At 37.5% G+C, this 22,558-nt stretch overlaps 1 protein-coding gene across 12 annotated transcripts in view; it reads right to left on the reverse strand.

The window, feature by feature from the left end:
• The window catches only part of LOC127875871 (inverted formin-2-like), a 149,912-nt gene that overhangs the window by 73,638 nt on the left and 53,716 nt on the right, over positions 1–22,558 (reverse strand). For 9 of the 12 annotated variants that reach the window (XM_052420598.1, XM_052420597.1, XM_052420600.1 and 6 more), the window contains exons 14-15: positions 22,358–22,439; positions 18,892–20,793 (exon numbers count right to left, since the gene is read on the reverse strand). The exons of the other annotated variants lie outside the window; for them this stretch is intronic. In XM_052420598.1, coding sequence (XP_052276558.1) covers positions 20,672–20,793; positions 22,358–22,439 — 204 coding nt within the window. In that variant the 3' untranslated portion in view covers positions 18,892–20,671. Of the gene's footprint in view, positions 1–18,891; positions 20,794–22,357; positions 22,440–22,558 lie in introns of those variants that run through there. 12 annotated transcript variants of the gene reach the window in all.

Here is a 22,558-nt window from a genome sequence, read left to right on the forward strand (position 1 = left end):
GTTTGGTCTATGCTGTAATGAGTGGTCTGGTTAATCAATGTAATGCGTGTCAGGGATTTTTCAGGTAGATAAAGGGGAGTCTACTGACCCATGCTTAATTATGAGAAACAGGTCAAAGAGGGCTAGGTCATGAATAAGGGTAATGGGTGGGCATGGGGTCACAGTATTTTCAATTAAGAAGGGGGGGGGGCTATAAAATGGGGAGGAATGTGGTGAAAAGACCGAATTGTTATGGGACCGTTCCGACCTCTGGCCAAGTAGGGCGTAAATAAAGCCGGGACCAAGTGTGCTTTCCGGATTCAAGAAAGAAGAAGTCGCGTTAATTGTTACTGTTCTGTTAAATCAGTTTATATCTTGTGAAAGCTGCATTTTCGATGTCATCCACATCGGCTGATGTGGATAGGTAATCTTCATTTACCACTATTTCACAACAATGCACCCTGATAACGGGATGTTTAAAATTAAGTGATTTTTAACAAATTACAGATTAAGAACAGTGTCAGTGACTTAAAGGAGTTTTAAATCTGATAATTGTTGTGCATTGTTGGTGTTTATTTCAACAGAACTAGACGGTGATTTTTATCGATTACAACACAATTTTGTGAGTGCAGCATAAACAAGGTAAGGTTTGATTGTTGTATGCCATTTAGTAAAAAGTGAGTTAATGGAAGAGTTGCTTATATATATAAAATAACAATAACGGTGGGGTTAATGCTGCATCATGCGTGACTTAGGGGGGGGGGGGGGGGGGTCACTTATTATAAGTGGAAAATGACAGCAATCTTGGTATTTGGATCTTTGCTTAGGTGAAGCAAGAATTAAAGTTTGAACAAAATCTTCTATGTTCTATTTGAGTGTTTCATTTGGAATGCTGATTAAATTTGAATCAAGGCATGTACCGGTAGCGATATTTTGTCTTGTAATCCTGTGTTGTCATTGAATTTTGGAAGACCATTTTGCGTGACGTGCATGTAGTACCTGAGCCGACAACGATCAACGGAAACAACCACGATTGGTCATGGTCGGCTCAGATACTACTTACACTACATGTAGCGCGATTTCTGCCTTACGCCACGCATCACCGTGATTCAGCCAGCGTGGCAACTACTTTCGTCAACGCGATACACCGTGGAATATCGTGGAAGGCAGTGATGCGGTGACAGGCTCGAATAAATATGTTTGATAAGAACTCGAGCGCGGGCATTATCGGGCAATAAATCCCTCTGTAATTTGTGGTGAATTACAGGTTCATGTGAATAAACATGTACATTTATATATATTTTTTCATTTGCATTTTATAATTCATATTTAAATAGCCATTTGTTCCACTCTGTTATATTATATTTTCAGAATCATTTGACATGTCTTACATCGAACGTGAGTATAGATTGTGTTTCATGCTGCAGGCTTTGTTTCAATTGTTTCTGAATGAAATTTCACTTGTTGTTTATTGTGACACGTTTTGCTTAGAATGCATGTGTAAATTCGAGACATCGGCATTACGTATTCAATCCAGTTATATTTTAATATCACAGTCATGTGAAAAATTCATTTGTCATGTTGGTGAGTGACTTTTTGTATACCTGAGCTTTGTTTATAACAAGTTCATTTCGTTACATATGTAAAAGTATGCGAAGGAATATGTACATGATGATCACTATTGATGTACATATAATATGTAAATCGATGTTTATAACAATATTAATATGCAAATCATTAAGTAAAACATACAAATTTTTGCTTCGATTGATGTGTTAAATAACATGTACATGTATATAGAATATGTTTTGTCTCGATAAGAAATGTTCATAAGAAATCACGATGAATTGAACGAGAGCAGCGCCGGCATATCACATGTACAGTGTACATGCATATTTTTGCATAATCTAATGAATTATAATATTGTAATTCAATAAGTAAAACTAAACATGTACATGCTTTCTAAAATCTTAATATTTTTAATTTGTTTATCGTAATAACAAATAAATATGTATACATATGGTCACTCGCCAACATGATAAACTGATTTCGATACATATTTAAAATACGTGAACGAAGTACACATGCAATCTTAATATTAAGCAATCTTAATCAATATGTATCACAACACTACTTCGATTACGTTTTTCTTTAGAGTATATGGCGAAATGAAATTGTTACTTTATTAAACAGGTATATACAAAGTCACTCAGCAACATAACAACTGATTTGTTTTCATTAAAATATCACTGAATTAAATACTTACTGCCGATGTATCGAATGTATATTCAAACCAATACATGTTCAATAGAAACAGGAACTCACTAAAATAGTCTGATATCAAATAACATGTACATTAAACATTGTTATATGTGATTATTGGCAAGCTATATATACACAAACGAGAAAGTATTTTCGAAATGTTAACAAAAACATTTGTTTAAATAAACAACAAGTAAAACTTTCTGCAGAAACTATACATTTACCTGTAATAACCGCGAACCACCGTGGCCGATAACGTCCGCGGTGCTCACCCACTGTCACCGCGATCTATCACGATGGAACCACCTTCAGACCGCGGTGTTTGTCCACGCTGACGATAGTGTCCATGGTGGGACTGTGTTAGGCAAAAATCGCGCTTGACGTAGAGCATCAAAAGTTAGTTTGATATTACTCCGCAGGGTCCAATTTAGATACTTTTTAGCTCATCTATTTTTTGAAAAAATATTATGAGCTATTGTCATCACCTTGGCGTCGGCGTCGGCGTTGGCGTTGGCGTCCGGTTAAGTTTTGCGTTTAGGTCCACTTTTCTTAGAAAGTATCAATGCTATTGCATTCAAACTTGGTACACTTACTTACTATCATGAGGGGACTGGGCAGGCAAAGTAAGATAACTCTGGCGTGCATTTTGACAGAGTTATGTGCCCTTTTTATACTTAGAAAATTGAAAATTTTGGTTAAGTTTTGTGTTTAGGTCAATTTTATTCCTTAAGTATCAAAGCTATTGCTTTCATACTTGCAACACTTACTAACTATCATAAGGGGACTGTGCAGGCAAAGTTATGTAGCTCTGACTGGCATTTTGACAGAATTATGTGCCCTTTTTATATTTAGAAAAATAAAAATTTGGTTAAGTTTTGTGTTTAGGTTCACTTTATTCCTACAGTATCAAAGCTAGTGCTTTCATACCTTCAACACTTATTAACTATCATAAGGGGACTGTGCAGGCAAAGTAATGTAACTCTGACTGGCATTTGGACGGAATTATGGGCCCTTTATACTTAGAAAATTGAAAATTTGGTTAAGTTTTGTGTTTTGGTCCACTTTACCCCTAAAGTATCATAGATATTGCTTTCATACTTGGAACACTCGCAAACTATCATAAGGGGACAGTAAAAGGACAAGTTGCATAACTCTGGTTGTCATTTTTACGGAATTATGGCCCTTTTTTGACTTAGTAACTTTGAATATATGGTTAAATTTTGTGTTTCGATCCACTTTACTTCTTAAGTATCAATGCTATTGCTATAAACTTCAAAAACTTTTATGCTATCATGAGGTTACTGTACCTGGCAAGTTGTATTTTACCTTGACCTTTGAATGACCTTGACTCTCAAGGTAGAATTATTAAATTTTGCTAAAATTGCCATAACTTCTTTATTTATGATTAGATTTGATTAATACTTTGACAAAACTACTCTTACCTGACATACCACAATAGACTCCACGCAAACCATCTCCCGTGCCCTCCCCCCTCCCCTCCGAATCCCCCCCACGCCCTATTTTTTTTTAAGATCATCTCACAAATGACCACCACACCCTCACACTATACACCCCCCCCCAATTTTATTTTTTTTTGAAACGGTTAAAAAACACAAATATTTATTTTTATTATTTTATTTTTGAAATACCGTCAAACCATCGCACCCAAGAATCCCCCCCGAATTTATTTTTTTGCATTTTTTTCCCGCATTTTTGGAAGATAATGCAATAAATGTCCACACCCCACACTATACACCCCTCTTCACTCCACCTCTCCCTTCTTTGTGATTTAAATTGAGAGTCCCTTCACCTTTAAAAAGAAAATAGATGAGCGGTCTGCACCCGCAAGGCGGTGCTCTTGTATTTGTTTGGCTATTGTTTACAACAATTATACGATACTATTTTGATTGTCTCACCAAAATTTATTGTTTATAACTATTTTATGATAAATAGATGCAAGCGTTATTGTACTTGAATGTAAGAGACTCGTCTTAGAAAGGCTTTTACGACCCTACAAGCCTCGCCGTGTAAGCCTTTCTGAGATGAGTCGGATAAATTCAAGTGCACAATTACAAAAGCATAGTAGTCAAAATATATCTGTACATATATAGTATATTATGGTACAATACATTTCCATGAAAATCTTATTCGGTATTTGTTTCATAATCTAAAGAAACTAACTAAATGACTCATGGCGATCATCTTTTGACACTATTTGTAATTATCATCGTAGAATATGTGGGCAAAAACATTTGGAACAAGATATGTGTTTGTCAGAAACACTATGTCCCCTTTTGCGCCGCTTTGAAGCTATATATTTGACCTTTGACCTTGAAGGATGACCTTGACCTTTCACCACTCAAAATGTGCAGCTCCATGAGATACACATGCATGTCAAATATCAAGTTGCTATCTTCAATATTGCAAAAGTTATGGCAATTGTTAAAGTTGGCGCAAACAAACAAACAAACACACAAACAAACCAACAGACAGGGCAAAAACAATATGTTCCCCACTATAGTGATGGGGGACATAGAAATGGTCATATACGTGGTTCTAGCTTTAAGCCATCGATAAAGTTCATACAAAAAGTAGGAAAAACGAGGAAAAATAATTTATAAATCAAGCCAAACGGCATCCTTACCATGCGGAAAAAAGTATATTCCTAGACCAACATGGCTGTTTCATTCAATAACGATTCAAAGCTAATAATTTAAACATCACAATTATTTATAATTACTAGTTCCACATCAGTTTTATTTTAACAGCCAGAATAAACGTGTGGATACAATTTCACCGTAGCCAGTTACTATTCCGTTTCACAAATCGAACGTGGAAGTTCTAAATTTCAAGATGAAGTAATACTCGTCAATAATTTAAATAAGTATGATCCAAGCTAGCCTTTAGTTGTAAACTTGGTATTTAACTACCTATCGGTCTCTCAATTTAATGACTGAATTAAATGAAGAAGTGCACTGCAATTATGTATCCGGTTCAGTCCGTCGTCAGTTATGGGTTACGTTACGGTCTGTCGACTGTTCACAAGATGTATACTCACTGATAAGGGAGGTAGGGCTGGATGTTTTTAGATTAATTGGTTATACAAACTCATAAAAGTCGAAGTCATTAAATTATCTTGTATACGTTTCAATGCACGCTATTTTCCTAAACGTTTGCATTTATTCGGGGTCGGATTTTTTCCCGGTATATTACAATTATTCATCTGTTAAAATATCATTTCATAAAATTGTTACCATATTCATGCGCGATGTTTCCATAACCATGTTATTTTTTAACAGTAATTTCCGATTGCAAACTTGAATTAATTGCTTGTTGATTTAACATAGAATTTTTCTTTATACCTCTCCATACGCCGCATGTCAACGAGTGTAGTATGATATTATACAACGTCTAAGGTTAAAAAGGGGCATAACTTTTTCGAGTGTCTAGCATGATACTATACAACGTCTTAAGTTAAAAGGGGTATACCATTTTCCATTGTCCAGTATGACACTCCACAATGTCTAAAGTTAAAAACGGGCATAACTTTTTCGCTTATCTAGTTTGATATTATACGATGTCTAAAGTTAAAAAGGGGCATAACTTTTTCGCTTATCTAGTTTGATATTATACGATGTCTAAAGTTAAAAAGGGGCATAACTTTTTCGCTTATCTAGTTTGATATTATACGATGTCTAAAGTTAAAAAGGGGCATAACTTTTTCGCTTATCTAGTTTGATATTATACGATGTCTAAAGTTAAAAAGGGGCATAACTTTTTCGCTTATCTAGTTTGATATTATACGATGTCTAAAGTTAAAAAGGGGCATAACTTTTTCGAGTGTCTACTATGATACTATACAATGTCTAAAGTTAAAAAGAGGCATAACTTGTGCGATTGTGTATCGTATGTATCTTAATATGCATTGCACATGCACAACTGTATTTTATCAGGCACAATAACAGCAATTTTTAATGTTGCACGTTGAACAATTGAGGAGAACGCACAAGTTTGTGCATTCGGACCGACGGACAAAATTCAATGGCGATTATAGTGATTCTTGAAACATGTTTCATCGCGCAAAAGGCTTAATTCTTGCAACCCAAAACTTATGTGCGCCAGAGCATGACAAAGTTTCTGTAAAACATTCATTCATGAAAAATAAAAAATGACACCTGCATATCAGAAAATGCGACATGTAGGAGACACTATTATACAAATGTGGATGGCGGTAATCACACGGATGCACATCAAGCCAATCGCTTATGGTATTGAGAGGTGAAAGTAGCACACGTGACTAACCTCAAAAACCCTAAGACAATTATATACATGTGCTATAAAGCGTTCATCGTTTGGCAATAATCAATACTTTTATCTTTGTTTTGGTCAAGGGACATTATTATGCACATTCAAATGTCGAAAATAGATGAGTAAAGGGGCCCTTGAAAATTAAATGACCGAAAGATATATGAAATTTTATGCACACATAAAAGGTTGTATGAATCGAACTTGGTTCTAAGTTATGTAATAACGCAAGGCGGATGGGAATGGTGCCAATAGGTTGCTTAATTTTGCATAACTGATCAGCCAATCGTTCTGGTCAGCCAATCGGGCTCTGGGATCTGAGTCACGTGACAGTTAGCGTCACCCACGCCTAGCGTCCTTTAGCAGACAAAGGAAAGCGCTCTTCTCGCAGTCTTAGAGAACATTGTTAGCAGAAAGTTGCTTGGAAAATATCAAACCTCCATTCCGCCTCCGCTATATATTTATATATACACATATAATTTTTGTGTGTGGGTGTGTGTGGAAATATTCGAGGTATACGTTTATGTTATCGGTTGTTTAAAACAACGATTTACTTGCTTGCGTTGGTTAGTGATCGGTGGCAGCCGGACTTTGTGTGCATTTTAGTGTTTCGTGCGAATTCCTTTGTTCTCCGGAATCCCAAGATGGCGGCGTCCATAAAAGCGCAATTGTTTGGTCATTCGTTTGTTTCTCGTTGGACTTAATTACCGTTTGGGCCTACAACTCGGGGCAATGGTGCAGTTCACTGGATTTCCTGGAGCTCGAGCTAGGTCACTAATCGGGAAAATGGAATTCGTTGCAGATTATTCTCCTGTGATTTTGGTCCTGCTCGTGGGGACTAACGATTTATACGACGACGTTTATGTGGAAACCATCGAGGAACAAATTTTTGACATTGTGTATTAGGTAATATCAAACATTAAAGTAGCAAAGGGCATTGTTTGCCAAGTACTTCATTGTTGAGAACCTACAATCAGGACTAGGTTTCTAGTGGATTTGCATTGGTTCAATGCCAGAGTGGACAAGTTAAATTCATCATTGAACACAACACTTAAATTCCGCTTTCACAACAAGGGATCTCTATGGAGGATGAAGGGTCTCTGGTCTCCGGAAGCGAAGGACACGAATTTTGCGTCAGATGGCTGCCACCTTTCTGCTGACGGGCAATTCAAGCTTCTGTCGAATATCCGGGCAGCTATTATAGCTGCTCATCGGCAATCTCTCAAATAGAAGCTAAGTACTTTTTGCCTGCCGTTATAAGGTGACGGTTTGATCTTGTTTTATTATCGTTGTTTGCCATTGTTTATTAATTTTGGCGTCACCGGCTATCAATTAGGGGAGCTGCGGTGCAGATACCCCCATTTGTTTGCCAGTGGCTATTATTTATGGGAACTGCGGTGCAGATACCCCATTTGTTTGCTTTTGGCTATCATTTAAGGGAGCTGCGGTGCAGATATCCCCGTTTGTTTGCCAGTGGCTATTATTTATGGGGAACTGCGGTGCAGAAATCCCAATTTGTTTGCTTGTGGCTATCATTTAGGGGAGCTGCGGTGCAGATATCCCCATTTGTTTACCAGTGGATATTATTTATGGGAAATGCGGTGCAGATACCCCAATTTGTTTGCTTGTGGCTATCATTTAGGGGAGCTGCGGTGCAGATATCCCATTTGTTTGCCAGTGGCTATTATTTATGGGTGCTGCGGTGCAGAAATCCCAATTTGTTTGCAAGTGGCTATTTAGTTAGGGGAGCTGCGGTGCAGTAACACCCTACCCGGTCAAAAAGGTTCCTTGAAAACACCTGTTGGCATTTCAACAAGCTTTCAGGATGTAGATCTCACAAATGCTCCTTGCCACATTTCTGTGGGTACTGTCGTGGACCACACACAGCCTTCAACTGTGGCCCCTCAATCAATGACTCCACCTTCAGAAACCCCCCTCACCACCCCCCTAAACCCAACAGTCAAACAAAATCTGGCAACACCAATTAAAACTGATAAATTAGCCCCGTACCTTCAAGATTATCCTCTGGCACAATACATAATACAAGGGTTTACAACTGGTTTCAAATTGGGTTACACAGGTCCTCAAACGAACACAACATGTACGAATCTAAAATCATGCAGTGACAACCCATCGCTCGTTGCTTTCAAATTACAAAAGGAATTAGATGGTAATAGAATTAAAGGTCCTTTCATAGATCGACCCTTACAAAAGCTTCGTTTGAGTCCAATCGGTCTAGTCTCTAAAAAACACTGGTCAGTTCAGACTAATTCAGAACCTCAGTTATCCTGACGGAAATTCAGTCAACACATATATTGACAGAAATTTGGCATCTGTTAATTATGCATCTTTCTATGATGCTGTACAAAAGGTTTTACAATTAGGTCGTGGGTCATTACTTGCTAAGACTGACATTGACTCAGCCTTTCGAATAATACCAGTGAATCCAGAAGATTATAATTTGTTAAGTTTTAGATTTCAGGGTAAATACTTTGACGACACTTGTTTAACTATGGGTAGTTCATCTGCGCCTGCTATCTTTGAGCGTTTTAGCTCGGCAATTCACTTCGCGTGTAACAAATTTTGGGCATTGACCATATGGTACACATATTAGATGATATCCTCATTCTAGGCCCACCAGTTTCACCCATTTGCCAATAAAACTTAACTAAATTCCTATCCTATTGTGCTGAAGTAGGCATTCCTATTTAATGATAAAAAACTGAGTTGGCTCTGTTATTACATTCATGGGCTTAGAATTGGATACTGACTTAATGGAAGCAAGGCTTTCCCAAGAAAAAAATATACAAACTTAGAATCCTCCTTCATTCGGTTAAACGTACTATAACTTTGAAAAAACTACAATCTTTGATAGGTAACCTTAACTTCTGTTGTCAAATCGTACTCCCTGGTCGTAGTTTCCTGCGCAGACTCACTGATCTGACAAAGAAATCTATCAACCCAAACCACTTTATCACTCTCATCAAAGAAAATAGGCGTGATATTACAGCATGGAAATTATTTGCTGATTGCCTCAATGGTAAAACTTTACTTTCGGAACAACGCTGGATCGAATCGCCTGCGTTACACTTCCATACAGACGCAGCAGGTTCTTTGGATTATGGGGCTATTTATGCACAGCATTGGTTTTACGGCTCATGGCCATCTAACTTGCAATCAGAGGGAATTACTTTTAAAGAGTTATTTCCAATTGTCTTGGCCTTAGAAATATGGGGTCCCATTCTTCGAAACAAGTGCATCATACTTCATACAGACAATTCAGCTGTCAAACATATAATCAATAAACAAACATCGCGTGTCCCAACAGTGATGTCCCTTGTTAGGAGATTGGATATTGTATGAAAAATAATATTTTGTTTAAATCTGAACACGTCCCAGGGGGGAATAATGTTTTACCGGACTTGCTTTCTCGTCTACAGGTAGCAAAGTTCCTCCAGCTAGCACCCGAAATGGACAGAGAGCCCACACTCATACCAGAAGATCTGATTTCAATCACCTAAATTGTAGTGTGCTCTCATAACTAAATCAGTCCTCAGCACCATCAACTTTTAATTCCTACAAGAATGCATGCAGGCGCTATCAGGCATTCCACCAGCTGCATTATAACAACCATATTTTGCGACCAGTCCCAACCGAAAGGCTGGCCAAATTTATTTCATCGTTGAATCTCAGGAATCTTAAAGCTTCATCTATCACATCTATTGTGTCGGGTATAGCCTATGTCCACAACATTCGCAATCTCCCAAACCCAGCTGACTCTTTCCTTATTAAAAAGCTACTATATGGCCTTCGTAGAGGCAGCTGTGTAGATAAACGCTGTCCGTTTAATCTAAATGAACTTCAGCAGGTGACTTCCGCTTTGTCCGGAATCTGCGAAAGTCGCTACAATGTAGTCCTTTACTCGGCTATGATTTAAGTTTCATTTTTCGGGCTGTTCGTGCAGGAGAAGTTTCGCTGTCCAAGACTGGTTTCAACAACGTCTTACATTAAGTGTGTTTACAGTTAAACCATGATGGGGGTAAAGTTTCTTCTGTGACAATCGAAACAAGGACCTTTAAACATTCCGCAGGACGTGCCGCAAAATTCCCCTGTGCAGGCAACAACCTCAACTTATTTGTCCTGTTAGAGCTTTAGTAAAGTATCTAAGCAAGTCAATAGGTCATCAAGGTCCTCTATTACACCACCGTGACGGTATTCCAATCACAACATAAGAATTCCGCTTCATTGTAAGGAAATCAGTTGAGGCAGCAAACTTGGATTGCAACAAGTACACTTCTCACTCACTCAGAATAAGAGGCGCCACGCACGCTCATCTTTCAAATATGCCTCACTCTCAAATTCGTCAACTAGGTCGTTGGTGTTTCAACGCGTATAAAAAATACATAAGAGTTAAACAATTGGCCGTCTAAGGCATTGCTTGTGATTCCATGAATTCTGCCCAAGACATATGGTGTGCCGATCCTTATACATGTATATAGAGTTTCATGAGTGCCATACTGTAATGAAGCGGATGGCATACTGTAAATTCATATGCTGTTTTTGTTCATTTCCCTGTTGGACAAAAGCTCCACTGTGATTAAGCAGGGGTCTACTTTTGTTCCACCAGGAGTTTTCATATGCTGTTTTTGTTTATGCCCTTGTTGTACAAAAGCCCCACTGTGATTAAGCAGGGGTCTATTTTTGTTCCTGCAGGAATTTCATATATGCTGTTTATGCTCAAGCCCTTGTTGGACAAAAGCCCCACTGTGATTAAGCAGGGGTCTACTTTTGTTCCAACAAGAGTTTTCTTATGTTGTTTTTGTTTATGCCCTTGTACAAAAGCCCCACTGTGATTAAGCAGGGGTCTATTTTTGTTCCTGCAGAAATCTCATATATGCTGTTTATGTTCAAGCCCTTGTTGGACAAAAGCCCCAATGTGATTAAGCAGGGGTCTACTTTTGTTCCATAAGGAATTCATTTTCATTCCCGTGTATACCTGGTTGTGCACATGGTTGCAACAACTTGCAAAACAGCATCTTAATTATATTTTGTCACTAGAATCGGTGGTTACATGTGTATCTGCCGGCTATGTCGAGTTTGTAGCTCAACTGTGTTTATGCAGGAGTCTGCAGTGCTTTAGTTGTACTCGCCATGTAAATATCTTTGAAACCCCACTGTGGTTAAGCAAGGGGTTACTCTGCTTCAACAGAGAACAATCATTGTATTAGTTTTTTCATTGTGAGTTATTTCCTAGCCTGTAAAAATAAGAACATAACTATTATGGTATTCTGATAGCCTTTTAGCCATGTACATTTTGTATATATTCATTCTCTTATAGAACTGTATTTAATGTGTTCTATCAGATGTTCAATCTGTTCTGTACGGCTCTTAAACTGTATCTCTAAATACCACCGTGGGTTCCAGCTGGGCGGGCGCGAAACGTCGTTTCACGTTTGGCGGTTTTTCTTGCATGCCCAGCAGGGTAGAAGGAATATTTAGTTGTTTTTGTTAAAGTTTACGACATTTTTAAAATAAATGTCCTATTCACTCATATTGGTTTTCTTCGTCACTCCTTACTCAACCCCTGGTGGTGAAAGTCACTATGCTAGTGAAAGGCGGTTCATAAAAGTCCATTCCAGATATGTCAGATCGTCCTTGTTGTCTATGGGCAAATTGTACGCAGTTAATTGTCCTCAAGTTGCAAACTTCTAATAGAATAGTACATGATGAACATACGGCAAGTAAACATACTTCATCTGAAGTACTAAAAATGTATAATCTTTCTACTAGCCAAAGTTAATGACCCTGTCAATTTTCCGGAGACCTATCGCACAAAGGTGACACGGTGTCTAGCGTGAAGAGCTTTTTTGACTGTATTAAAAGTTGTCGTAATAATAATCTGTGAAAGTGGAATCTGTAAAATTCAGATTAATTGCGAAACATTGGTTATAAACCCTCTTTAAGTACGTATCGAGTGTTAAATATCAAAAACATGTTTTCGTTCCTTCGTTCTTTATTCGCATAAATGCGAGACTCGGAGAAAATAAATGAAAGCAATGTACACACATAACCGATGGCTAAATCTCGATTTATGAAACTATATTACATTATAGGCATTATATTTAGTGACATGGTTCTAACCTTGTGTCCTAGTGAAGTGGTTCGATCAATTTGTAGCAGTGTGGTGGTTGTATGAATGTTTCCTAGTGACATGGATCCATCACTATGTCGCAGTAATTGTTTTGTAATTGTATTGTACTAACATGGTTCTTCCACTGTGTCGCAGTTCCATGTTTCGTTCACGGTTTCGCAATAATGTGGGTTTTATCACTGTCGCAGTTATGTGGTTCTATCACTGTCGTAGTTATGTGGTTCTATCACTGTTGCAGTTATGTGGTTCTATCACTGTATCTCCACAACTGCAACCTTCTTCATGTGTATTTGTCAATGCGGTTTTAACTCATATTAATAGCATACTTCGTTTAAAAAAGTACAACAAACGCTATCATTAATTAATTTTATTTATTAAATTTCATATCACAAAATAAAATAAGTGATTATGTGAGAATGTCGACAAGCGCGTATGACTAATAAGCATCCAGAGTCTTATCTTTATCGTAACACTGGTTGGTTCTTAACTAAATGAAACATCATTGACTATCAAACAGTGTAAACAAACAACATGCTGTTAGGTAAGAAATGCTATAAACCATGTAAATGGTCTGAAATGATAACACACAGGATAAGGAAAATACTATGCACATGATTAGAGTCCCTGTAGACTAACACATAAAATTATATAACTAATTAACTACTCGATTTTGATTCAGATGTAAATCTATGTGACACGTGACAATAATTCAGTTTATATTCCTGCTTAATTTTTCTTAACATTGTTTTCTGAACAAATTTCTGGCAAATCTGTTGACCAGTATTTGTCAGTGTTTTTTTTTTCATTTTTGTACGCAAAATACATTCAGTAAAATATATACACCACTTAACGTGCGTCTTAGACATCAGTTTTCCACAACAAGATCGAATAAACGCTGTCGCTTTTGCTTCTATACAGGTATGATTTCTGTTCTTAACTAAATAAGACACAACATAAATCATGTAAGCGTTAAGTTTTACCGTAATGCAACCTTATATTTAAAAAAAGGATTGGATGACTGAGATATAACAAATTAGGCATGCATGCAATTGTACAGAATACCACCATTTGTTTTAAAAAGCTCAAAGCCTTCAGGAACTTCTGGCGGATATAACCATATATTGTTTAATTATGGTGATCATTGAATAAAAAATAAAATATGAATATTACCGAAATGTTTCCATATGCTACAATTAATGGAAAAATTAACGGAATTGAGATTTCTTGTGATATTATTAGGGGACTACGACATAATCTGGCATTTGATTACCACATAAATATATTATGAGAAATGCGGTGATAATAAACTGTTTATTCCCCTATCATTTAGGGGAGCTGCGGTGCAGATATCCCATTTGTTTGCCAGTGGCTATTATTTATGGGTGCTGCGGTGCAGAAATCCCAATTTGTTTGCAAGTGGCTATTTAGTTAGGGGAGCTGCGGTGCAGTAACACCCTACCCGGTCAAAAAGGTTCCTTGAAAACACCTGTTGGCATTTCAACAAGCTTTCAGGATGTAGATCTCACAAATGCTCCTTGCCACATTTCTGTGGGTTACTGTCGTGGACCACACACAGCCTTCAACTGTGGCCCCTCAATCAATGACTCCACCTTCAGAAACCCCCCTCACCACCCCCCTAAACCCAACAGTCAAACAAAATCTGGCAACACCAATTAAAACTGATAAATTAGCCCCGTACCTTCAAGATTATCCTCTGGCACAATACATAATACAAGGGTTTACAACTGGTTTCAAATTGGGTTACACAGGTCCTCAAACGAACACAACATGTACGAATCTAAAATCATGCAGTGACACCCATCGCTCGTTGCTTTCAAATTACAAAAGGAATTAGATGGTAATAGAATTAAAGGTCCTTTCATAGATCGACCCTTACAAAAGCTTCGTTTGAGTCCAATCGGTCTAGTCTCTAAAAAACACTGGTCAGTTCAGACTAATTCAGAACCTCAGTTATCCTGACGGAAATTCAGTCAACACATATATTGACAGAAATTTGGCATCTGTTAATTATGCATCTTTCTATGATGCTGTACAAAAGGTTTTACAATTAGGTCGTGGGTCATTACTTGCTAAGACTGACATTGACTCAGCCTTTCGAATAATACCAGTGAATCCAGAAGATTATAATTTGTTAAGTTTTAGATTTCAGGGTAAATACTTTGACGACACTTGTTTAACTATGGGTAGTTCATCTGCGCCTGCTATCTTTGAGCGTTTTAGCTCGGCAATTCACTTCGCGTGTAACAAATTTTGGGCATTGACCATATGGTACACATATTAGATGATTTCCTCATTCTAGGCCCACCAGTTTCACCCATTTGCCAATAAAACTTAACTAAATTCCTATCCTATTGTGCTGAAGTAGGCATTCCTATTTAATGATAAAAAACTGAGTTGGCTCTGTTATTACATTCATGGGCTTAGAATTGGATAATGACTTAATGGAAGCAAGGCTTTCCCAAGAAAAAAATATACAAACTTAGAATCCTCCTTCATTCGGTTAAACGTACTATAACTTTGAAAAAACTACAATCTTTGATAGGTAACCTTAACTTCTGTTGTCAAATCGTACTGCCTGGTCGTAGTTTCCTGCGCAGACTCACTGATCTGACAAAGAAATCTATCAACCCAAACCACTTTATCACTCTCATCAAAGAAAATAGGCGTGATATTACAGCATGGAAATTATTTGCTGATTGCCTCAATGGTAAAACTTTACTTTCGGAACAACGCTGGATCGAATCGCCTGCGTTACACTTCCATACAGACGCAGCAGGTTCTTTGGATTATGGGGCTATTTATGCACAGCATTGGTTTTGCGGCTCATGGCCATCTAACTTGCAATCAGAGGGAATTACTTTTAAAGAGTTATTTCCAATTGTCTTGGCCTTAGAAATATGGGGTCCCATTCTTCGAAACAAGTGCATCATACTTCATACAGACAATTCAGCTGTCAAACATATAATCAATAAACAAACATCGCGTGTCCCAACAGTGATGTCCCTTGTTAGGAGATTGGATCTTGTATGAAAAATAATATTTTGTTTAAATCTGAACACGTCCCAGGAGGGAATAATGTTTTACCGGACTTGCTTTCTCGTCTACAGGTAGCAAAGTTCCTCCAGCTAGCACCCGAAATGGACAGAGAGCCCACACTCATACCAGAAGATCTGATTTCAATCACCTAAATTGTAGTGTGCTCTCATAACTAAATCAGTCCTCAGCACCATCAACTTTTAATTCCTACAAGAATGCATGCAGGCGCTATCAGGCATTCCACCAGCTGCATTATAACAACCATATTTTGCGACCAGTCCCAACCGAAAGGCTGGCCAAATTTATTTCATCGTTGAATCTCAGGAATCTTAAAGCTTCATCTATCACATCTATTGTGTCGGGTATAGCCTATGTCCACAACATTCGCAATCTCCCAAACCCAGCTGACTCTTTCCTTATTAAAAAGCTACTATATGGCCTTCGTAGAGGCAGCTGTGTAGATAAACGCTGTCCGTTTAATCTAAATGAACTTCAGCAGGTGACTTCCGCTTTGTCCGGAATCTGCGAAAGTCGCTACAATGTAGTCCTTTACTCGGCTAAGATTTAAGTTTCATTTTTCGGGCTGTTTCGTGCAGGAGAAGTTTCGCTGTCCAAGACTGGTTTCAACAACGTCTTACATTAAGTGTGTTTACAGTTAAACCATGATGGGGGTAAAGTTTCTTCTGTGACAATCGAAACAAGGACCTTTAAACATTCCGCAGGACGTGCCGCAAAAATTCCCCTGTGCAGGCAACAACCTCAACTTATTTGTCCTGTTAGAGCTTTAGTAAAGTATCTAAGCAAGTCAATAGGTCATCAAGGTCCTCTATTACACCACCGTGACGGTATTCCAATCACAACATAAGAATTCCGCTTCATTGTAAGGAAATCAGTTGAGGCAGCAAACTTGGATTGCAACAAGTACACTTCTCACTCACTCAGAATAAGAGGCGCCACGCACGCTCATCTTTCAAATATGCCTCACTCTCAAATTCGTCAACTAGGTCGTTGGTGTTTCAACGCGTATAAAAAATACATAAGAGTTAAACAATTGGCCGTCTAAGGCATTGCTTTGTGATTCCATGAATTCTGCCCAAGACATATGGTGTGCCGATCCTTATACATGTATATAGAGTTTCATGAGTGCCATACTGTAATGAAGCGGATGGCATACTGTAAATTCATATGCTGTTTTTGTTCATTTCCCTGTTGGACAAAAGCTCCACTGTGATTAAGCAGGGGTCTACTTTTGTTCCACCAGGAGTTTTCATATGCTGTTTTTGTTTATGCCCTTGTTGTACAAAAGCCCCACTGTGATTAAGCAGGGGTCTATTTTTGTTCCTGCAGGAATTTCATATATGCTGTTTATGCTCAAGCCCTTGTTGGACAAAAGCCCCACTGTGATTAAGCAGGGGTCTACTTTTGTTCCAACAAGAGTTTTCTTATGTTGTTTTTGTTTATGCCCTTGTACAAAAGCCCCACTGTGATTAAGCAGGGGTCTATTTTTGTTCCTGCAGAAATCTCATATATGCTGTTTATGTTCAAGCCCTTGTTGGACAAAAGCCCCAATGTGATTAAGCAGGGGTCTACTTTTGTTCCAATAAGGAATTCATTTTCATTCCCGTGTATACCTGGTTGTGCACATGGTTGCAACAACTTGCAAAACAGCATCTTAATTATATTTTGTCACTAGAATCGGTGGTTACATGTGTATCTGCCGGCTATGTCGAGTTTGTAGCTCAACTGTGTTTATGCAGGAGTCTGCAGTGCTTTAGTTGTACTCGCCATGTAAATATCTTTGAAACCCCACTGTGGTTAAGCAAGGGGTTACTCTGCTTCAACAGAGAACAATCATTGTATTAGTTTTTCATTGTGAGTTATTTCCTAGCCTGTAAAAATAAGAACATAACTATTATGGTATTCTGATAGCCTTTTAGCCATGTACATTTTGTATATATTCATTCTCTTATAGAACTGTATTTAATGTGTTCTATCAGATGTTCAATCTGTTCTGTACGGCTCTTAAACTGTATCTCTAAATACCACCGTGGGTTCCAGCTGGGCGGGCGCGAAACGTCGTTTCACGTTTGGCGGTTTTTCTTGCATGCCCAGCAGGGTAGAAGGAATATTTAGTTTTTTTGTTAAAGTTTACGACATTTTTAAAATAAATGTCCTATTCACTCATATTGGTTTTCTTCGTCACTCCTTACTCAACCCCTGGTGGTGAAAGTCACTATGCTAGTGAAAGGCGGTTCATAAAAGTCCATTTCAGATATGTCAGATCGTCCTTGTTGTCTATGGGCAAATTGTACGCAGTTAATTGTCCTCAAGTTGCAAACTTCTAATAGAATAGTACATGATGAACATACGGCAAGTAAACATACTTCATCTGAAGTACTAAAAATGTATAATCTTTCTACTAGCCAAAGTTAATGACCCTGTCAATTTTTCCGGAGACCTATCGCACAAAGGTGACACGGTGTCTAGCGTGAAGAGCTTTTTTGACTGTATTAAAAGTTGTCGTAATAATAATCTGTGAAAGTGGAATCTGTAAAATTCAGATTAATTGCGAAACATTGGTTATAAACCCTCTTTAAGTACGTATCGAGTGTTAAATATCAAAAACATGTTTTCGTTCCTTCGTTCTTTATTCGCATAAATGCGAGACTCGGAGAAAATAAATGAAAGCAATGTACACACATAACCGATGGCTAAATCTCGATTTATGAAACTATATTACATTATAGGCATTATATTTAGTGACATGGTTCTAACCTTGTGTCCTAGTGAAGTGGTTCGATCAATTTGTAGCAGTGTGGTGGTTGTATGAATGTTTCCTAGTGACATGGATCCATCACTATGTCGCAGTAATTGTTTTGTAATTGTATTGTACTAACATGGTTCTTCCACTGTGTCGCAGTTCCATGTTTCGTTCACGGTTTCGCAATAATGTGGTTTTATCACTGTCGCAGTTATGTGGTTCTATCACTGTCGTAGTTATGTGGTTCTATCACTGTTGCAGTTATGTGGTTCTATCACTGTATCTCCACAACTGCAACCTTCTTCATGTGTATTTGTCAATGCGGTTTTAACTCATATTACATAGCATACTTCGTTTTAAAAAAGTACACAAACGCTATCATTAATTAATTTTATTTATTAAATTTCATATCACAAAATAAAATAAGTGATTATGTGAGAATGTCGACAAGCGCGTATGACTAATAAGCATCCAGAGTCTTATCTTTATCGTAACACTGGTTGGTTCTTAACTAAATGAAACATCATTGACTATCAAACAGTGTAAACAACAACATGCTGTTAGGTAAGAAATGCTATAAACCATGTAAATGGTCTGAAATGATAACACACAGGATAAGGAAAATACTATGCACATGATTAGAGTCCCTGTAGACTAACACATAAAATTATATAACTAATTAACTACTCGATTTTGATTCAGATGTAAATCTATGTGACACGTGACAATAATTCAGTTTATATTCCTGCTTAATTTTTCTTAACATTGTTTTCTGAACAAATTTCTGGCAAATCTGTTGACCAGTATTTGTCAGTGTTTTTTTTTTTCATTTTTGTACGCAAAATACATTCAGTAAAATATATACACCACTTAACGTGCGTCTTAGACATCAGTTTTCCCACAACAAGATCGAATAAACGCTGTCGCTTTTTGCTTCTATACAGGTATGATTTTCTGTTCTTAACTAAATAAGACACAACATAAATCATGTAAGCGTTAAGTTTTACCGTAATGCAACCTTATATTTAAAAAAAGGATTGGATGACTGAGATATAACAAATTAGGCATGCATGCAATTGTACAAAACCACCATTTGATTTTAAAAAGCTCAAAGCCTTCAGGAATTCTGGCGGATATAACCATATTATTGTATTAATTATGGTGATGCATTGAATAAAAAATATAAAATATGAAGTATTACCGAAATGCTTCCGTATATGCACAATTAATAAGAAAATTACACAATCGGATTATTGAGATTTCTAAATAAGTGATATAGACACTGATTAAGCAAACAACTTCATAATCACGCACAATACTCAACGCATTAACAAATAACATGAGATAAACTGTATTATTGTATACATTTTGGTGATGCATACAATATTATAATAAACAAAGCTTAGATATTATAACTATAATGCCTTATTTATATCAAGACACACAACTGCGAAATTCTCAAGGGCAATTGCAACACTTTCTAAGCTGATTAAAATCCAAAATAAGCCATAAGTAACTGTTGTCAATATAAGCTAACAGTAAAATGTAAGCAAACAGTAACTATTGTCAATATAAGTAAACTGTACGTGTTGTAAATATAAGCCAACAGTAAAATAAAAGCCATCGGTAACTATTGTCAATATAACCCAACAGTATAATATAAGCCAACAGAAACTATAGTCAATATAATTAATCTGTAACTGTTATCAATATGAACTGAATATTACTGTTGTCAATTATGCGAACGATTACTCTGACTTGTTAATATTGATAACTGTTGTCAATATAAGCTAACAACAACGGTTGTAAATAGTAATGTACACCTACTTAATTCAACTGTAAAGTTATACGAATGATACAACCACATCGAATGCTAAATGTTCGAAACCAAGTCATCGATAAAGAGTTTCAGTTTCATAAACACTTGCTGCATTTTCCGCGGTGTAGTAACACATTTCAACTATACACCGACGTGTCCACATAAAATGCTTTTAACAACTAAAATATCATAAAGGTATGATGCTCGGAAATTCGGATGTCAGATACTATGATATTTTCAATATATAGTTTGTGGAAGTCCGCACACATGCTCCGTGTTTATGACAAACAGCGTGCGCGGACAGGTAACGTCCACCGCAAAAAAGCTCAGACCAACTTTAACAAACGGACTCGCTTTGTTTCTTTGGCGACTTCCGGAGACTGTAGCCCTTCCGGATCTCTGAGAGCAGATTGTCGATGATGCAGCCGTCCTCTTCCTGAGACGGGATCTTCCGGGGCTCTGAAACAAGACTGGCTTTCGTGAGCGGACTATTATATACACACACGAAAGGTAGTATTGTACCTCGAAGAACCTAAATTAAAATGTCAAGTGCGGGGACCTATTGTATAAATATCTTAAGAGTGTATTAAACATTCAAATGTATGTCGTGTAAATGCTATTTGCTTCTGAAATTTGAAAAAGGGCGAACAACCTCGTTTACAGAGATTGGCGAACAACGTATATAACTTCAGATTGCGTGGTCGTGACGTCCACTCGACGTGGTGTGTCCGGGGTACTAAACGTATGCAGTGGTCTGAGCGTGCTAAGGCGCTGAACCGGAATGGCCAAATTAACGTCGCTGTATGGTGTTCGTGGTTATGTCGTTACGTTGACCGACGGGTCATCACACGACGCCGTATATACGCATTGCATGTACCGATAAAGAAAGTGCATGCATGATTGTGTTAATTGTTAATATAAGGGTTACAGCAAGGGCCAACACCATCGTTACACAATTCAATGCCTAATGAACAAATTGCTGACGGGCTCTGTCAGAACAGTTTGCTAAAATTATGTCCGTTTATGCTGATCATTTTTGTATGATAAGTTGCCCACATCAAAGTTTCACAATTCGCAAAATTAATTGAACGATTTAAAGGATTTATACAAAAAATTGTTCAGCATTCATATGTTGCATCAACACGTTTTCTGAGTGAGAGTAGAAAATGACTTGTAATATGAGGAATAAGTGATTTTATTGTATTTAATATCACATAAACCCATCATGTACGAGAAAAAATACATACAGCGAACGATGACACTTCTTATAACGTCAATGACTGAGCGTTCTACTGTCGGTTATATAAGTCACAACTTCATGAAAAGCTAAAACGTAGTTCAAAACTCAATACATGTCCTACAAATGTCCACAGGGAAAACATAAATCACAGCTCTATATGAAAATCACTCTCGCTCTGATAAAGCGAGAATTTTTACCATGTCATTTACAGTCATATGAGGATTATTTGTTTCCAAATTGTTGGGTCATTGATTGAAATATAACCGTGAACACCGAAAATCTGAGATGGCGTTCCTTTGGAGAGAAATGTTTAATATCACGGTTACAAACAATAGAAAATGAGTCCGTCTGAAGCGATTATAGGGTGAGAATGAGGCCAGTGTTTTTTTTATTTAAAAAGCGTGCTCATTTAGGGTGGGGAGCGCACGAACTTTCATTTTTGTTTGTTTACCTTTCAAGTAGGAAAATAGTTCCTGTAATGCATACTATCGTTCTTAACACAACGCTGTCATCCTTACAAATAATAGAATCTTAAATACCACCGGTATCCAAAGCGCATACGCATATATACGCTTCGAGTCAGTAGTTTGTTTGTAAACGATACCAAATTGTGTCCACATGTTTCGTTTCGCATGGTATGTATACAACGATGGATCTGAATCAGGTAACAAACTTGTTTGACATGCAAGTTACATGTGCCCGTGTGCGTTTGCGCATATTTATGCAACCTGCATGGATTCACACACAGTTGTATAAGTACCCGGTGCCATCCACACATTTTACCTTTCGGTTTCTTCTTCTCCTCTGTCTGGGCCTTCCGGAGTCGCTCAGCTTTCTCTTCCTGTACGCGGCGCTGTTCGTTTTCCTGAAAACGCCATTTCCGGTTCATAATATTGAAATATTAAACGTACAGGCCAGAAACACATACCGGTATGCAATAAAGTATCAATAATATCAGTGCTACAAAAACTAACATTTAATAAC

Source organism: Dreissena polymorpha, chromosome 4 (genome assembly GCF_020536995.1).
Source record: "Dreissena polymorpha isolate Duluth1 chromosome 4, UMN_Dpol_1.0, whole genome shotgun sequence".
Taxonomy (NCBI): domain Eukaryota; kingdom Metazoa; phylum Mollusca; class Bivalvia; order Myida; family Dreissenidae; genus Dreissena; species Dreissena polymorpha.